Source organism: Bufo bufo, chromosome 4 (genome assembly GCF_905171765.1).
Source record: "Bufo bufo chromosome 4, aBufBuf1.1, whole genome shotgun sequence".
NCBI classification, from domain to species: domain Eukaryota; kingdom Metazoa; phylum Chordata; class Amphibia; order Anura; family Bufonidae; genus Bufo; species Bufo bufo.
Genome location: NC_053392.1, coordinates 617,375,630 through 617,392,747, shown reverse-complemented (window position 1 = coordinate 617,392,747; position 17,118 = coordinate 617,375,630). Strand labels below are relative to the sequence as shown.

Below are 17,118 nucleotides of genomic sequence, written 5' to 3'. Positions count from 1 at the left end.
AAAAAATAAAAACGTGCCAAAAAATCTATTTCTGGTTACCTTGCCGCACAAAAAGTGTAATATAGAGCAACCAAAAATCATATGTACCCTAAACTAGTACCAACAAAACTGCCAACCTATCCCGTAGTTTCTAAAATGGGGTCACTTTTTTGGAGTTTCTACTCTAGGGGTGCATCAGGGGGGCTTCAAATGGGACATGGTGTAAAAAAAAACTGTCCAGCAAAATCTGCCTTCCAAAAACCGTATGGCATTCCTTTCCTTCTGCGCCCTGCCGTGTGCCCGTACAGCTGTTTACGACCACATATGGGGTGTTTCTGTAAACTACAGAATCAGGGCCATAAATAATGAGTTTTGTTTGGCTGTTAACCCTTGCTTTGTAACTGTAAAAAAAATATTAAAATGGAAAATCTGCCAAAAAAGTGAAATTTTGAAATTGTATCTCTATTTTCCATTAAATCTTGTGCAACACCTAAAGGGTTAACAAAGTTTGTAAAATCAGTTTTGAATACCTTGAGGGGTGTAGTTTCTTAGATGGGATCACTTTTATGGAGTTTCTACTCTAGGGGTGCATCAGGGGGGCTTCAAATGGGACATGGTGCCAAAAAAACAGCCCAGCAAAATCAGCCCTCCAAAAACCAAACGGCGCACCTTTCACTCTACGCCCCGCTGTGTGCTAGTACAGTAGTTTACGGCCACATATGGGGTGTTTCTGTAAACAGCAGAGTCAGGGCAATAAAGATACAGTCTTGTTTGGCTGTTAACCCTTGATTTGTTAGTGGAAAAAATGGGTTAAAATGAAAAATTAGACAAAAAAATGAAATTCTCAAATTTCCTCCCCATTTGCCAATAACTCTTGTGCAACACCTAAAGGGTTAACAACGTATGCAAAATCAGTTTTGAATACCTTGAGGGGTGTAGTTTCTTAGATGGGGTCATTTTTGGGTGGTTTCTATTATGTAAGCCTCGCAAAGTGACTTGAGACCTGAACTGGTCCCTAAAAATTTAGTTTTTGTAAATTTCTGAAAAATTTCAAGATTTGCTTCTAAACTTCTAAGCCTTATAACATCCCCAAAAAATAAAATATCATGCCCAAAACAATTCAAACATGAAGTAGACATATGGGGAATGTAAAGTCATCACAATTTTTGGGGGTATTACTATGTATTACAGAAGTAGAGAAACTGAAACTTTGAAATTTGCAAATTTTTTAAATTTTTTGCTAAAATAGGTATTTTTTGGTGCAAAAAAAATAATTTTTTTGACTTCATTTTACCAGTGTCATGAAGTACAATATGTGACGAAAAAACAATCTCAGAACGGCCTGGATAAGTCAAAGCGTTTTAAAGTTATCAGCACTTAAAGGGACTCTGGTCAGATTTGCAAAAAATGGCCTGGTCCTAAGGTGTAAAAAGGCTGTCTCCTTAAGGGGTTAAAGTAATGATGGCCACTCGTTTTTCTTTACTTAGAATTTGTATTATGACAAGAAAAAAGCAGCTAACAGTCTATTCAGTAGGACTATCAGCTGTGTATCCACCTGACTTCTCCTCAACGCAACTGATGGTCCCAACCCCATTTATAAGGCAAGAAATCCCACTTATTGAACCTGACAGGGCACACCTGTGAAGTGAAAACCATTTCAGGGGACTACCTCTTGAAGCTCATCAAGAGAATGCCAAGAGTGTGCAAAGCAGTAATCAAAGCAAAAGGTGGCTACTTTGAAGAACTTAGAATATGACATATTTTCAGTTGTTTCACACTTGTTTGTTATGTATATAATTCCACATGTGTTAATTCATAGTTTTGATGCCTTCAGTGTGAATCTACAATTTTCATAGTCATGAAAATAAAGAAAACTCTTTGAATGAGAAGGTGTGTCCAAACTTTTGGTCTGTACTGTATGTATGTAGTGCAGCAAGTCTACTGTGTTATGTGCCACTTGTGCAAGGGGTGGGAGACTAGGGGCCCACTAGTGGATTCACCATGTACCCCTGTGCTCCAGTCTAAGCCTGGCTCAGTTCACTTCAAGGACCACATACAGCATCCCCACTGGCTGCATTTCTTTTAGTCCAGACCTCATAGGCCCAATCTAGCCATGAACAGTTAACAGGAAGAGTAGCAATGTCTCTCGTTCTGCAGTCTGTCAGTACTGGGCACGCTATCGATCAAATTCAAGCATGTCTCAACTGAAATCTGTTCCCAGATCTCTTCTACACATTCTCAATGTCAGTGCATACTGGTCAGGGTGATTTCTCCAATAAAAAAACAAGATACGACAACCACTGATCTTCTAACACTACAAGCACTTGGTCTAAGACTCAAGAGTTCCTTCATGCCCCCCAGAACCTACCACCCAGCCAAAACCTACATTTCTCTCACACATCAATCTATACAGCATATTTTGAAAGCTCATGTAAGGGGTGAGTTTAAATATACTCCTAATGCACCAATAGAAGAACAAAGAGCCAGTACGGAATTACAGACAGATAAGAACATCCTCACAAAACCTGCTGACAAAGGGGGAGCGCTGGTGGTCATGGACAAATCCATGTATATTGGAGAAATTAGAAACCAATTGGGTGACAACACCACTTATGAATTATTGACCACCAACCCTACCACAAGAATTGGCAATAAAATTAGGACCATACTTACCGTCAGCTAGGAGTGATAGATGATGACACCATTACCTTTTTGACTAAATATCACCCTATAACACCTGTTTCCTACATCCTTCCGAAAATCCACAAGAACCCACCAGGTAGACCTATAGTGGCCTCACTGACTCCATACTGTCTCCACTCTCCATGTACTTAGACCGCATACTCACCCCACTTATCAAAACATCACGATCCTTCCTGTTAGATATCAATGACTTCATCTCAAAACTCCAACAGGCCAGACCAGAACCAGATTCGTTACTAATCACTATGGACGTTAACAGCCTTTATACATCCATAGAACATAGCAAAGGCATCAGTGCTACTGCTCACTTGCTCTCCACAACCTCCACACTCACTCCTCTACAACAAGAAAACTGTTGGGTCTTTACGTTCTTTGGTGTTACAAGAAAATTTCTTCCTTTTTGATGACCAATATTATGCCCAGAAACGAGGGACGGCAATAGGGGCCAATGTGGCCCCCGCCTTACGCTAATGCGTACATTACTCATTTTGAAGAAGAATTTGTGTACCCCCACCCTTTGTTCAAACAGCATGCCACGATATGGCTACGTTTCATAGATTATATTTTCATCTATGGAAGGACCCCGAATCGAGTGCCCTCCTCTTCCACCAATATTTAGACAATATATATACCCTGAACTGGGTTTTACTGTCCAGATCGATGCTTGCTCAATTAGTTTCCTTGACACTCTTATTCTGAAAAGATGAACAGGGCCATATAGAGTTTGATTTGTACAGCAAACCTACCTACAGAAACAGCCTCTTACACTATACAAGCAACCATACAAAAGCCACCAAGATGTCATTACCTAGATCACAATTGACAAGGGTAGAAAGAATTGTTACTAATTTGTCCACATTGCACAAAAAGAGAAGATGCTATTGCAATTCTCACAGAGAGGATACACTGAACACTCACTCCAACAGAAGCCCAGGAGACTATATACTGAAGGTACACAGAATGCCTCATCCAATCGAATACCATGTATCCTGACTTACCACCCCTTGCACCTAAAATCCAACACACCATCAGACAACAATGGCACATACTGTCTCAAGCATATCCCAACATACAGGAGTTTCAGACTCCAATTTTTAACCTGTTATAAACAATCTAAGAATATAAGAGACCGCCTAATCGGAGCAGATATTGGACCTCTTACTAAAACCTCTCGACAAAGGTTTCTACAGACCCCTAAATCTGGCACTTTTCCCTGTCTTCACTGCGCTCAGTGCTCTAGCGTCATTAAAGGGAACACTTTCACACGTCCACATTCCGGTCAGAAATACTCTATTAATGGATCTTTCACATGTGACTCTACATACATAGTATACCTCATCAAATGTCTGTGCGGCCCGATTTATGTTGGCGAAACCACACAAAATGTTAGGGACAGGATTTCTAAACATAAATCCACTATTAGAACTGAACAGCTCCTTTTACCAATTCTTGCCCACTTTAAGGAATAAAACCATCATGCTTCATCTCTACGGTTTCAAGTTTTGGAACAAGTCTCTACCCCACGGAGGGGCGGTAATCGAACACTGTTCCTAAAACAATGTGAATCCTTCTGGATACATCGCTTGGATACCTGGTCTCCGAAAGGACTTAATCGAGAGTGCGATTTTTTCTGTAATATTTAATTGTTTTTATTAGACATGGACAATATTCTGATGTGTTATCTCCTTTATTGCAGATTCGTTAGTTTGGACCTTAGCCTTTAGCTTTCTAAACAACGTGGGTGAGACCCCCTCTCCTTCCCCTCACCCCCCATCTCTCCCCTCCATTTCCCGTTTCCCCTTAATCGTAACCCTTCAGCCATAATTATAACATATTCCTAATACGTTGTTTTTATTATTCAATAGGTTATAAGAATTGATTCGTCTTTAGGCGATTCTCAACTACCCTGATTTCCCATCCTCTCTAATTCTCTATCTTCTATCTCTACTCTCTATTCTCCACCCTCCCCTTTTCCTCCTTTCTTTTCCCTCACCCACCACATCATTCTCATACTACATTAGACCTTGATTATTAGATTCTCTGTTACATCCAGTCTACTTTCACATACTATCCATTACATCTTATACACTACATACATTTCCCCTATATATATATATATATATATATACACACACACCACTTTACACACTATCTACATACATGTATCATTACCATATCCCTCTATTCTGTCCTCCCCACGCTCTGGTCAGCTTGCCAGTAATTCCCCTAGGAGTCGCGGTACCACTGTGCGCAAACGCACGCTCCAGATCACGTGACCTCTCGATTGACGCTACATTCTAGCTCCACGATAAATATGCGGCACACCAGACCGGCGTCCGCATCCAGATGATCTCTCTTTTGCCCCGGCCACAGGTACTGCAATGTTTAACTATTATCCACCACACTTGCTCTGCCTTATACTTGCCATTTACGATAACTACTAATGAATTGCACTTATGTATCTTTACCCACAAATAAGTTTATTCTGTTGATTATGTAACTGCTTGAGATTAATTTTAAAATTGATATATTCCTACTTTTGAAGGAGTTGGTGGATACCTATAGATCGATTACCTTATATTCTTGTTTTTTGCTTCTATCAAACTTCATATACCCCGCTGTGGACTTGTGACATCATGTTGTATTTGTTTTAAATTGGTTTTATTAGCCACTTCCTTCCACACTTAGGATATGATCATTTTTGTGTCTCCAAATACTCTATGTTTGCTACTTTGTATCTTTTTCAGATCCCTTGGAAAAGGTCAGTCTTGACAGAAACGTTGGGACACTTTATATGGCCAATTAACTTACTTATTCGTAATATCTGGATAACAAAAATATACACAATGATTATGTGAAGATGCACAATATGTATTAAAGTACCACTTTGCAAAACAATTTTGGTGTGCCATAGATCTTCTTACAGATATAGACAGACCACGGTCCTCTATGAGCACCCATCCTTAGCGGGTGTACAGATCTCATCTTTTTCAGGTGCATACTGGTGGTTGACTCACTTTCCTGAGGATAGGTCATTAATATGGGAAACTAGACAACTGTTTTAAGTTATACAGAAGACATGATTAGGCAGCAGGTCTCGCAATGAAGCTCCACATCTCTCACAATCTAAACATTACAATGGCTTCTCTTCTAAGTGAATTCTCTCATGTTTAGCAAGTCTTGATTTCTGAATAAAAGACTTCCCACATTTTCCACATAAATATGGCTTCTCACATGTGCGAGTTCTCTGATGTCGAACAACACTTGCTTGACAGGTGAAATATTTCCCACATTTAGGACAAATAAATGGCTTCTCTCCTGTGTGACTTCTCTGATGTCTAGCAAGATTTGATTTCTGACCAAAACATTTCCCGCATTCAAGACATGGAAATGGCTTCTCCCCTGTGTGACTTCTTAGATGATAGTTAAGACTTGATCTCGCCGGAAAATACTTTCCACATTCAGGACACATAAATGACTGCTCTCTTATTTGAGTTCTCTGCTGTGCTCCTATGTGAGTTATCTGATGTGTAACAAGACCTGATTTCCGACCAAAGCACTTTCCACATTCAAGACATGAAAATGGCTTTTCCCCTGTATGAGTTCTCTGATGGGAAATGAGATGTGATTTCCGACTACAGCATTTTCCACATTCAAGACATGAAAATGGCTTTTCCCCTGTGTGAGTTCTCTGATGTCTAACAAGACACGTTTTCAGACTAAAAGATTTCCCACATTCTGGGCATGAATATGGCTTCTCCCCTGTGTGCGTTCTCTGATGCCGAATAAATCTTGATTGACTGCTAAAGCCTTTCCCACATTCAGGACATGAATATGGATTCTCCCTTGTGTGAGTTCTCTGGTGTCTAACTAGAATGGATTTCATGCTAAAAGATTTTCCACATGTCAAGCATGAAAATGACCCGTTATCTCTGCAATTGCTCTCATGCAAAAAAAGATTAGATTTCTTTTTAAAAGGTTTCTCACTAGTATAAATGTTCCCACATTTCTGTTTAGCTCTTGTTTTACCAATCAGTAATTGCTTAGATGAAGGTTTTTTGTGACGAGCGGCATCAGTGGATAGATCTCCGCTGTGAAGGACTGAGGGTACATTAGGAGTTATTGAATCATCTTGTGTGGTATTGTTATCTTCTGCTTCATGTTGGGAAGATGAATGGAGATGTCCATAGGAGTTGCTCATCCCGTCTTCCACTGGAAAATGAAAAAAAAAAATTATATTTTTGCAGCTTTTCTGAGACAATTGCAAGCCAGGAAATGTGATCACTACTATCTTCAATAACCTGTAGCATCCCCTGCATAAACACACTGATATAAACTTTTCCCCACCACATATTGGTGCAACGTGTCATTCTAAAACCACTGGTTGACTTGTTTCAGGACTAAGGGATCTCCGATCACTGGCGATTCCCTTTGCCCTTTTTGTCACAAATAGGTGAGGCTCATCTATTCTCAGACCCAGGATTCCTTCAGGATCAAGATCTACCTCCTGTGATCTAGGCTGCCTGGCCCTCCTTGGCAACTTCCTTCTTAGCTGAATCCCATCACTCTAGAAATCCTTTGGTCTCCTTGGATCTACAAAACTGCCTTCTCCCCCACCTTCCCCTGCTACCCTGCTGGGCTTCCTGCAACATCTCCTGTGATGCTGGCCTGTACTGGACAAAGACTAGTTTGGTAAAAGTACTTTACACATTTACTTTTTTTTTGCAGAGCCTCCGTCTTGTCTAAGCGGTACACCTATTTTAAATTGCCTTTGATCGGTCTTTAGCTAACTGCTACCTAGATGGTCTTGTGATATGGAAACCAGTTTTTTTAAATTACAAGTACTTTCATCTCAGCAGGTTTGGTTTGGTTTTTATCAGCTAATTTGCAAGTGTCCTTCTCCCTTTATTTCTCTTATCATCATTAGATGCCTTCACTTTTCCAGTTATTATTTCAATGGCTATTTAACCTTCATCTTTAGGACCAGGCCCTAATCTGACCGAATGCTTACATCCGGTACTACTGATCTCCCCTGCAAGGTGGGAACCTGTCTGAGAGGGCATATGGACAACCGGAGCACTCTGACCCGAGAAGGACTCATGGGTCCACATACTACAGGTTCTTTGGCCTATCGTATCATGTGACCTTCATTCTGAATCGGCATTTACCCTCCAATCATTTTTGTGTTTGTGATTGAATCTATTCACATTGTGTCACATTTTACCAGTGCCAATGAAGATCAAGGGTTATTATGGCTATAAATTTATTATTATTAATAGTATCATTAATGATGATGAAGAGGAGGTTTCTCTGAACTTCCTATCAATTGTCCCATTAATAAAGGCATTTACAATCAAAAAAGATTTATGAAAGATTTATGATTTACCTTTCACAGACACCGAGATGGGTTTTTCAAGTCTGCTCGTCATTTCACCAGAACTTTCCTGCAAGATGAAAGACATAAGAAAAATATACCCCGCTGATAGTTTTTCTTATGTCTAGGCGAAAATGAAACACTTCTACAAGACATGAATTCGGCTACTTTCACACCAGCGGTTTTGCTGGATCCATTATGGACCAGCAAAAAAAGGTTCCATCATGATAATACAACCGTCTGCATCTGGATCCGGTTGTATTATCTTTAAAATGGCCATAACGGATCCGTCATGAACACCATTGGAAATCAATGGGGGACGGATCAGTTTTCTATTGTGTCCAAGAAAACAGGTCCGTCCTCATTAACTTACATTGTGAGCCATGACGGATCCGTCTTGCTCGGCAGCTGCTTGCAGGGTTATTCTGTACGCAATGGGGATGCAACCAAACGGAACGGAATGATTTTGAGTGCACACCATTTCGTTCAGTTCTGTCCCTATTGACAATGAATGGGAACAAAACTGAAGCGTTTTCCCCCACTATTGAGATCCTATGACAGATCTCAATAGCGGAAAGAGAAAGCGCAGAAGTGAAAGTAGCCTTAGGGATGAGCGAATTTCTTGAAATTGTTTTCGGGTCCAATTTAAACGAATCACTCCAAGAATTCAATTTGGGTCTGAATCGATTCGACCTCAATTACAAGTGCTCCGATTGGCCTGAGAACTGGTATATCACACTCTAAGATCTCCTAGGACACATATTATTTCTCTTGTGTTTCTTTCTTATTTTCTTCTCTCCCCCTTTTAAGCCCTTTAACGTTAAATAATGTCAGAATGACACTGATATGTATAGCTCTGGGTATTTGGGCAGGCATCTGCCTCTAATACGGGACAACTATTGGAATGTTTTTAATTTTAAAAAGCATAACACATGCGACGGCACAGTGTCTTTTTAACCCTTTCACACATTTGGATGCATTATTGACAGTGTTAAGAAGCAGCCTGTTTAAAAAGACACTGTGCCGTCTCATGTGTTATGCTTTTTAAAATTAAAAACATTACAATAGTTGTCCCGTATTGGAGGCAGATGCCTGCCTAAAAATTCTCCCTTTTTTGGGAGCAGCAGTGCAATGAGAAACCTAAAAAAGGGCAGGCAATGTGCAGCCATTTAGGGGTAGTAGTAATGGCAACCGGCAGAGCAGCAGCTGCAGTACAGTATGGAACACCATGAACAGGCAGGCAGTCGCATCACTGGCTGATCATAAATAGCCAGCAATGGCAGATCTATTCATTGTCATCTGCTGGAAATGTGTGAAAATCCTCAAGGATCCATGTGCCTGAATTATTTTGACAAAGCTAATGTTTTGCAAACGCGTAGGACAATTTTGCCTGCTTGGGTGGGAAAATACCACCTGTCATAAGGAAAACGCTCCCTGAGATGACACAAACAGGATGGAAAACATAGTACTGTAATAGCAAACTTTGCCATTTCCAGCCACTGTTCCAATCTGCATTCCCAGAAGTCCATAGCGTCAGGGAACAGGGTGTGTGCCAGAGAAAGGGCATCGTCCAGGTACAACTGAACCTAGCTGTTCAGACAGTGCATGTCCGTTTACTGCATCAGGTTGGGGCAGCAGCTTCTGCTACTTGTTGTAGCAGAGACAGCGGGAGAGTGGTGACTTAAATTTTGGTGACGGAATGGAACTGTACTGCAATTACCACAACTAAGTGGTACAGCAGCAACTGCACTGCCAGCAACTTGGCCACGTGGGAGTTCAGTTTGCACACAAGCTAATTGCTGGTTGCGAATAGATTTCCCATGGCCACACATAATGTTATCGATGTCTTATGATAGAACAGAAGACCAGGAGTATGAGCAGGATAAGAAAAAGCTGCTGATGATAAGGTCACTGTACTGCTTGGGGATGTGGCCTGGCTGTCACAAAGAAGACTGGGAAAAAGAGGACAGACTTTATCGAATGCTGGCCAGTTCTATTTTCCCACTGGATTTGGTGTTGCCGTCTCATGTGCTGCAATAGAGCTCTGTTGCCAATGCTTGTGTTTGAATGTCAATGACATATTTTAATCCTGCAGATCAGTTTTGTGTGTTGGCCTTGTAAAGAAAAACAGCCATACACGAGTCGCTCGCACAGAGATAGCGGCAGCCAAACTTGTTTTCAGTGGCATCACCAGTTCCCGAGCTCATCAAAATAGAAGTAGATCTGGCTCCGGCCATACATTGCCTCCACTCTTTATTGCAGCCACGCCATCACCCTTCTCCTCTGATGCCGCCTCCTCCTCAGCACACAGATCCCGCTCCCATGTCCTGTCCACCACAAAATCATCATCCTCATAGTCCTAACCATTCTCGTCACTTTTATCAGAAAGTGATATGTCATCGTGGGATCCTTGCCCCCACCGTTTCCCTGTTCTGGGTTTGCCCATTTGTCACACTGTCATAACAGCTACTATTGCTGTTACAGTCACTACTACTACTACCACCACCACCACAGCTATGCATTGGGTCTTCCGCCTCTGCCTGAACTTCCTCCTTATGGCAGTCCTAACTCTGACACTTCTCACACAAGTCATTAACAGGAAGACTATTTGGATTATCTTCCACAGCACATGGGGTTTTGTTGCCTCTTTTTCAGAAACAAGAAGGTCCCTCATTAGAAGAGCACAATTAAGAGACAGAGATGATGCAAATGAAAAGCTTCTCTGGAGCAGCAAGGAGGAGAGCAGGAGGAATGCTGTGACTCTTGGCTCAATGTCAGACTCAGAGGTGAAAGTTGACATCAGCCTGCTGTGACTGAGAGGAGGAGTGAGCCATCCAATCCACAATCTCATCCTCTTTGTCCTCTATAATATTCCGGTGCCTACTAGAAGCTAGGGAGAACTGTGGTCTGCTACTACTACTAGCCGGGCGACTGGTGCTGCTAATTGTGTTTGTACTACTACAGCCACCCACATTCTGAATCATAGATGATGAGGCACGGGTAGTGGAAGTGCTCATTAGTACAGAAGGCCCCGGGAGTGGGAAGTACGGTGCTAGTATTACATACCGCACCCTGGTCCTCTTCTCCCGGCGTCAGCACTGCATTCTGTTCTGACACAGGTTTCAGGATACAGTGTGCGGCACGCGATATGACCTGACACTGACATCAGGACACAGTGCAGCGCCAGTGCCCGGATACAGTGCTGAACTAAGAGCGATGGTACCTGGAGGAGGAGAGGTGAGTTTTATTTTTGTCTGGTCTGGGGTCTGTGTTTAAAGGGAACCGGTCATCAACTTTATGCTGCCCATACTAACGGCAGAAAAGTAGAGACAGGTGAGTTGATTTCAGTGGTGTGTAGTGTTGATCGAGAATCAAAGTGCTCGGGTGCTCTGCCGAACACATCGGGATGCTCGATATAATAAAAGTCAATGGGAGAACCCGAGCATTAAACCAGGCACCCCCTGCTCTGAAGAGGGCAGGATGCCTGGTTCATAGGAAAAGGTCAGAAATTGATGGAAACGCCACCGAAATTGTTCGGGAACAGCATGGGCAGGGTGTCTGGATGCATCGTGGACTCCCAGATCGCTGCTGGGAATGATGTTGTCCAAGTAGTACGCCACTTTTACAGACTGACAATAACACAAAACTGGGGAAAAAAATTAAAACATTTTTAGAGGAAAAATTGTTAGGAAACATTCTTTCCTGTATATTTACTTGTATATAAAGTGCAAGTGCTGCCAAAAATTACAAAAAAGAGGCACCCCGATACAACCTGTATATCACATAAAGGCGGACCTCATTCACATTGTGGTACAATAGTTCAGGTAGTGGGACTCCTACACTCATAAAGCCTTTGTACTAAGTGAAAGGGCTGCCAAACATTAGAAGGAACCGGAACTCCAAAACACCACCTGTTACACATAACGGAGGGCATCATACACACCCTTGAAAAACTATGATTGATGGCCTGCTGGTGACCCTCAAAAACATTTGAAACAAGGGCCTGCTGATCTGACCATCTAAAAAAGGGCAAGGGCCTGCAGGTGAGCTGACCCTGTAAAACATTATATGCGAGGGCCTGCAGGTGAACTGACCTTGTAAAACATTATATGCGAGGGCCTGCAGGTGAACTGACCTTGTAAAACATTATATGCGAGGGTCTGCAGGTGAGCTGACCCTGTAAAACATTATATGCGAGGGTCTGCAGGTGAGCTGACCCTGTAAAACATTATATGCGACGACCTGCAGGTGAGCTCAGCTGAGCCTATAAAAAAATATATGCGAGGGCATTATATGCGACGAATAAGCAAGTTGATATGATGGAAGAGGAGGAGCAGGATGAGAAAAGAAAGATTCAACCATATACCCTTTTTTGTGGTGGAAGGCGTGCATGGAAATACAGTATATTCAGCACATTATAAACAACACATTTAAAGTGCCTTTATGTTCATCAGCTCAGCTTTCCTCTGGTGGAGTAGAGAAGTCAGGGGCAATCCAGTCCTTGTTCATTTTTATAAGAGTCAACCTGTCAGCATTTTCAGTTGACATGCAGATACGCTTATCTGTTATAATGCCACCAGCAGCACTAAATACCCGCGCAGACAAAACGCTGGCGGCAGGGCAGGCCAGCACCTCCAAGGCGTAGAGCGCCAGTTCGTGCCACATGTCCAGCTTGGGCACCCAATAGTTGTAAGGCACTGAGGAATTATTGAGGACGCTGACACGGTCTGCTATGTACTCCTTCACCATCTTCCAAAATGTTTCCCTCCTTGTGACAGTAGGACGTGCATCAGGGTGAAGGTGAGGGTGCTGGCGGTGTGTCATGAAACTGTCCCAGGCTTTGGAGAGTGTTGCCCTGCCTCTGTTGGAACTGCTGTGTGTTCCACTTTTCTCCCCTCCTTGGTTGCCAAAGGAACTATTGACTCTGCCGCCAGAGTTGTCAGATAGGAATTTCTGGAGCAATTTTTCCAACAAGGACCTTCTGGTATTGCACTGTTTTGCTCCTCCTCTCCACCAGATGAATGAGAGTTGAGAAGTTCTCTTTGTAGTGGGGGTCAAGAAGGGTGAACACCCAGTAATCTGTGTTGTCTAAAATGCATATAAAGCGCGGGTCGCGGGAAAGGCAGCCTAACATGAAGTCAGCCATGTGTGCCACAGTACCAACAGGCAAGACTTCTCTGTCGTCAGCAGGAGGATGACTCTCAATCTCCTCATCCTGTTCTTCTGCCCACCCACGCTTAACAGATGGAATTAATCTTCCATGGGTACTACCCTCTGCAGCAGAGGAAACCATCTCCTGCTCCTCCTCTTCATTGTCCAATTCGCGCTGAGAAGACAAACTGAGGGTGGTCTGGCTATCACACTGTGTAATGTCTTCCCCATTTCCACATACAGTACAAAGCGTCAGCCTTAATTGTGAGCAGCAAGCGTTTGAGTAGACACAGAAGTGGGATGGTTACGCTGATAATAGCGTTATCGGCGCTCACCATCTGTGTTGATTCGTCAAAGTTTCTTAAAACCTCACAGAGGTCAGACATCCATGCCCACTCCTCGCTTGTGAAGAGCGGAAGCTGACTGGAAAGGCGACAACCATGTTGCAGCTGGTATTCCACTACTGCCCTTTGCTGCTCACAAAGCCTGGCCAACATGTGGAACGTGGAATTCCAGCGTGTGCTCACATCGCACAACAGCCAGCGAGTTGGGTATTTCAAGCGCTGCTGCACCAGTAGCTAAGGAAAATTGGGTTAGGTTTTGAGAAACCGCTGAACCACTAAGTTAAAGACGTGGGATAGGCATGGGATGTGTGTGTGAGCTTGCTGAGCTCCAAAGCCGCCACCAAGTTATGGCCATTATCAAACACAAACATGCCTGGTTGTAGGTTGAGTTGTGAGAGCCACAGCTCAGTCTGGTCTCATATCCCCTGCCACAGCTCTGCTGTTTGTCCCCTAAGCATATCAGCTTCAGCATGGCCTGTTGTCGCTTCCCCAACAGCAGTGCTACACTGCTTCCAGCTACCGGCTGACTGGGGCTGCACACGGATAATTCGGAGGTGAAAGTGGAGGAGGAGGAGGAGGAAAAGTGGGGGTTGGAGCCACTAACATAGGTGCTGGCGGAAACCCTGACCAACATAGGGCCCGCAATCCTCAGCATCGGTAGAACCTGTGTCATCCCAGGGTACGATTCACCTCCACAACGTTCACCCATTGTGCCGTCAGGAAAATGTAGCGTCCCTGGCCAAATGCACTTGTCCATGTGTCCGTGGTTAAGTGGACCTTCCCAGTAACTGCGTTGGTCAGGGCACGTGTGATGTTACGGGACACATGTTGGTGTAAGGCAGGCACGGCACACCTTGAAAAATAGTGTCGGCTGGGGACAGAGTAACGCAGGACGGCCGCCAACATCAGGCTGTGGAAAGCCTCAGTGTCCACAAGCCTAAATGGCAACATTTCCAGGGCCAGTAATTTGGAAAGGTGTGCATTTAGTGGTATGGCTTGTGGGTGGGTGGCTGGGTATTTGCAATTGCATTCAAATGCCTGGGGTAAGTACATTTGGACGCTGCACTGGGACAGGAAGTGCATGTGGTCGTTGATGATGCTTCCAAAGGTACAGGTGCAGGGCGGGAGGCATCCGGGCCTGCGCCTTTGACAGGAGATTGGCCAGCACGTAACATAGGGGAAGAGGAGGCAGTGGTGTGACCCGCAGACACAGATTGTGGACCCAGGCTTTCGTCCCACTTATTACGGTGTTTGGATGCCATGTGGCGGATCATGCTGGTGGTGGTGAGGTTGCTAGTGTTCACGCCCCGGCTCATTTTGGTACGGCACAGGTTGCAAACTACTATTCTTTTGTCGTCCGCACTTTCCTATTAAAAGCACCATACTGCAGAACACCTACCCTTTGGCAAGGGAGATTTCAGCAAGGGGGTGCTCCCTGGAACAGTTATGGGCCTGTTTGGTGTGGTCTGCCTTCTCCCTTTTACCACCCCACTGCCTCTTCAAGCCTGTTGCGGTGCTGCAGATCCTCCCCCTCTGTACTGCTGTCCTTGCTCGGCTTTCCACCTTCCCAGGTTGGGTCAGTGACCTCATCGTCCACCACCTCTTCTTCCACTTCCTCACTCTGCTCATCCTCCTTACTTTTTGACCTAACCACAACCTCAATGATTGACAACTGTGTCTCATCCTCTTCATCAACCTCTTGAGACAGTAATTGCCGTGGACTTATTGGCAACTGTGTCTCATTGCCGTTCCCCACCGTCATCTTCTTGTGACTGTGGATGCTCAAGAGGTTGGGAATCAGGGCACAAGATCTGTCCCTCTTCAAGCGTGCTTGGCGAGATGGCCAAATCAAGTAATGGCGATGAAAAGAGGTCCTCTGAATATCTGAGTGTGGGATCACTTGTTTGCCCAGACTCTCCATGGTGGGAGGAAGGCGGATCAGGGTGAGGATTGTGTTGTTGACCAGACTCTTGGCTACCGAGACTGGACTTGGTGGAAGACGGTGGTGCTTAACCGGCTGGAAGCATTATCTGCTGAAATTCAACCGACCACCTGGTCACACTGCTCTGACTTCAAGAGTGGTGTCCTGCACTGCCCTGCAAACTGGGACATGAAGCTAGGTATCGTGGATGATTGTTTTTCTTGTGCTCTGGCAGCAGGCAGTTACAATGTGCCCAGGGCCACAGCCTCTGCATGCACCATCAGCATCATGGCCACTTCCCCGTCCGTTACTGCTTGCCTTCTTCATATTAAATGTTATATATGCTTGAAAGTATGTCACACGTGGGATGCGCACACTTTACACAGGAGATGTGGCCCTGCTAATTTAACTGTCCGCAGCGGACACAGTCTATTGAAAAAGTACACTATGTCACAGAGAAATTTTTTAACCGCACACGGTACACTGGAGATGTGGCACTGGTAATGTCACTGTCAGAAGCGGACACCGTCTATGGAAAAAGTACACTGGATGTCACAGATATTTTTGGGATGCGCACACTTTACACAGGAGATGTGGCGCGGATAATTTTACTGTCCGCAGCGGAATATTAGACGCTATTTAGCGTAGGATGCGCTAAAAATATATATTGCTGCTGTCACACACAATAGTCCTTAAGAACTTTTGGGTCTCTGAAACGTTTTTCTGATAAAAAAATCTTTCAATAACACTCCCTAACCAGTCTGTCCCTTCCTATGCACAGCTCTCCCTAAGACTGAGCAATTTAGCGCAGGTTGCGCTAAAAATATATATTGCTGCTGTCACACACAATAGTCCTTAAAAGGACTTTTGGGTCTCTGAAAAGTTTTTGTAATAAAAATCTTCCAATAACACTCCCTACACTGTCTGTCCCTTCCTATGCTCAGCTCTCCCTGACTAAGGCGGACCGCAATACACAGGCGCTGTTCCGTGGGCATTTCGCATCACGGATGCGGACCCATTTACTTCAATGGGTCCGCAAATCCAGAGATGTGGAATGGTGCAGAACGGAAGCACGGAACCCTACAGAAGCACTACGGAGTGCTTCCGTGGGGTTTCGTCCCGTACTTCCATTCCGCAAAAAGATAGAACACGTCCTAACTTTTTGCGGAACTGTCAGATTGCGGACCCATTAAAGTGAATGGGTCCGCGATCCACTGCGGCTGCCCCACGGTCGTTGTTCGTGCATTGCGGCCCGCAATTTTCGAGCTGCAGCACGGCCACAGGGCGCCACACATTTGTGTGCAGGAGGCCTAAGACTGAGCCGAACATGTGTCATCGGGTGCTTTATAGCACCCGATGAGGCGTTCCTGCCAGCCGATCACTGTAATGCCAGTAGCCAACATGGCTACGGTATTACAGTGCGTGCCAGTACCTCCCTGCATGTTTATTGGCTGCTTAGCAGCCAAGAAACGTGCGGGGAAGAGACTCGAGTATTTCGCTCGAGCACATGCGGTACTCGGCCGAGTACCGCCATGTGCCGAGCATCGAGATGCTCGAGCCGAACTGGTGTCGGTCATTTATAAGTTAAAAGTAAGTGGTTGCCGAGACCAAACATCACAATTATTGCAGACTAGGCCTGGAAAAGA

The 17,118-nt window shown here is 44.2% G+C and overlaps 1 protein-coding gene across 1 annotated transcript in view; it reads right to left on the bottom strand.

The window, feature by feature from the left end:
- The window catches only part of LOC120999701 (zinc finger protein OZF-like), a 479,279-nt gene that overhangs the window by 448,059 nt on the left and 14,102 nt on the right, over nt 1–17,118 (bottom strand). The window contains exon 4 of the mRNA XM_040430722.1: nt 8,069–8,126. Within this exon, the coding sequence (XP_040286656.1) occupies nt 8,069–8,126 (58 nt within the window). The remainder of the gene's footprint in view (nt 1–8,068; nt 8,127–17,118) is intronic.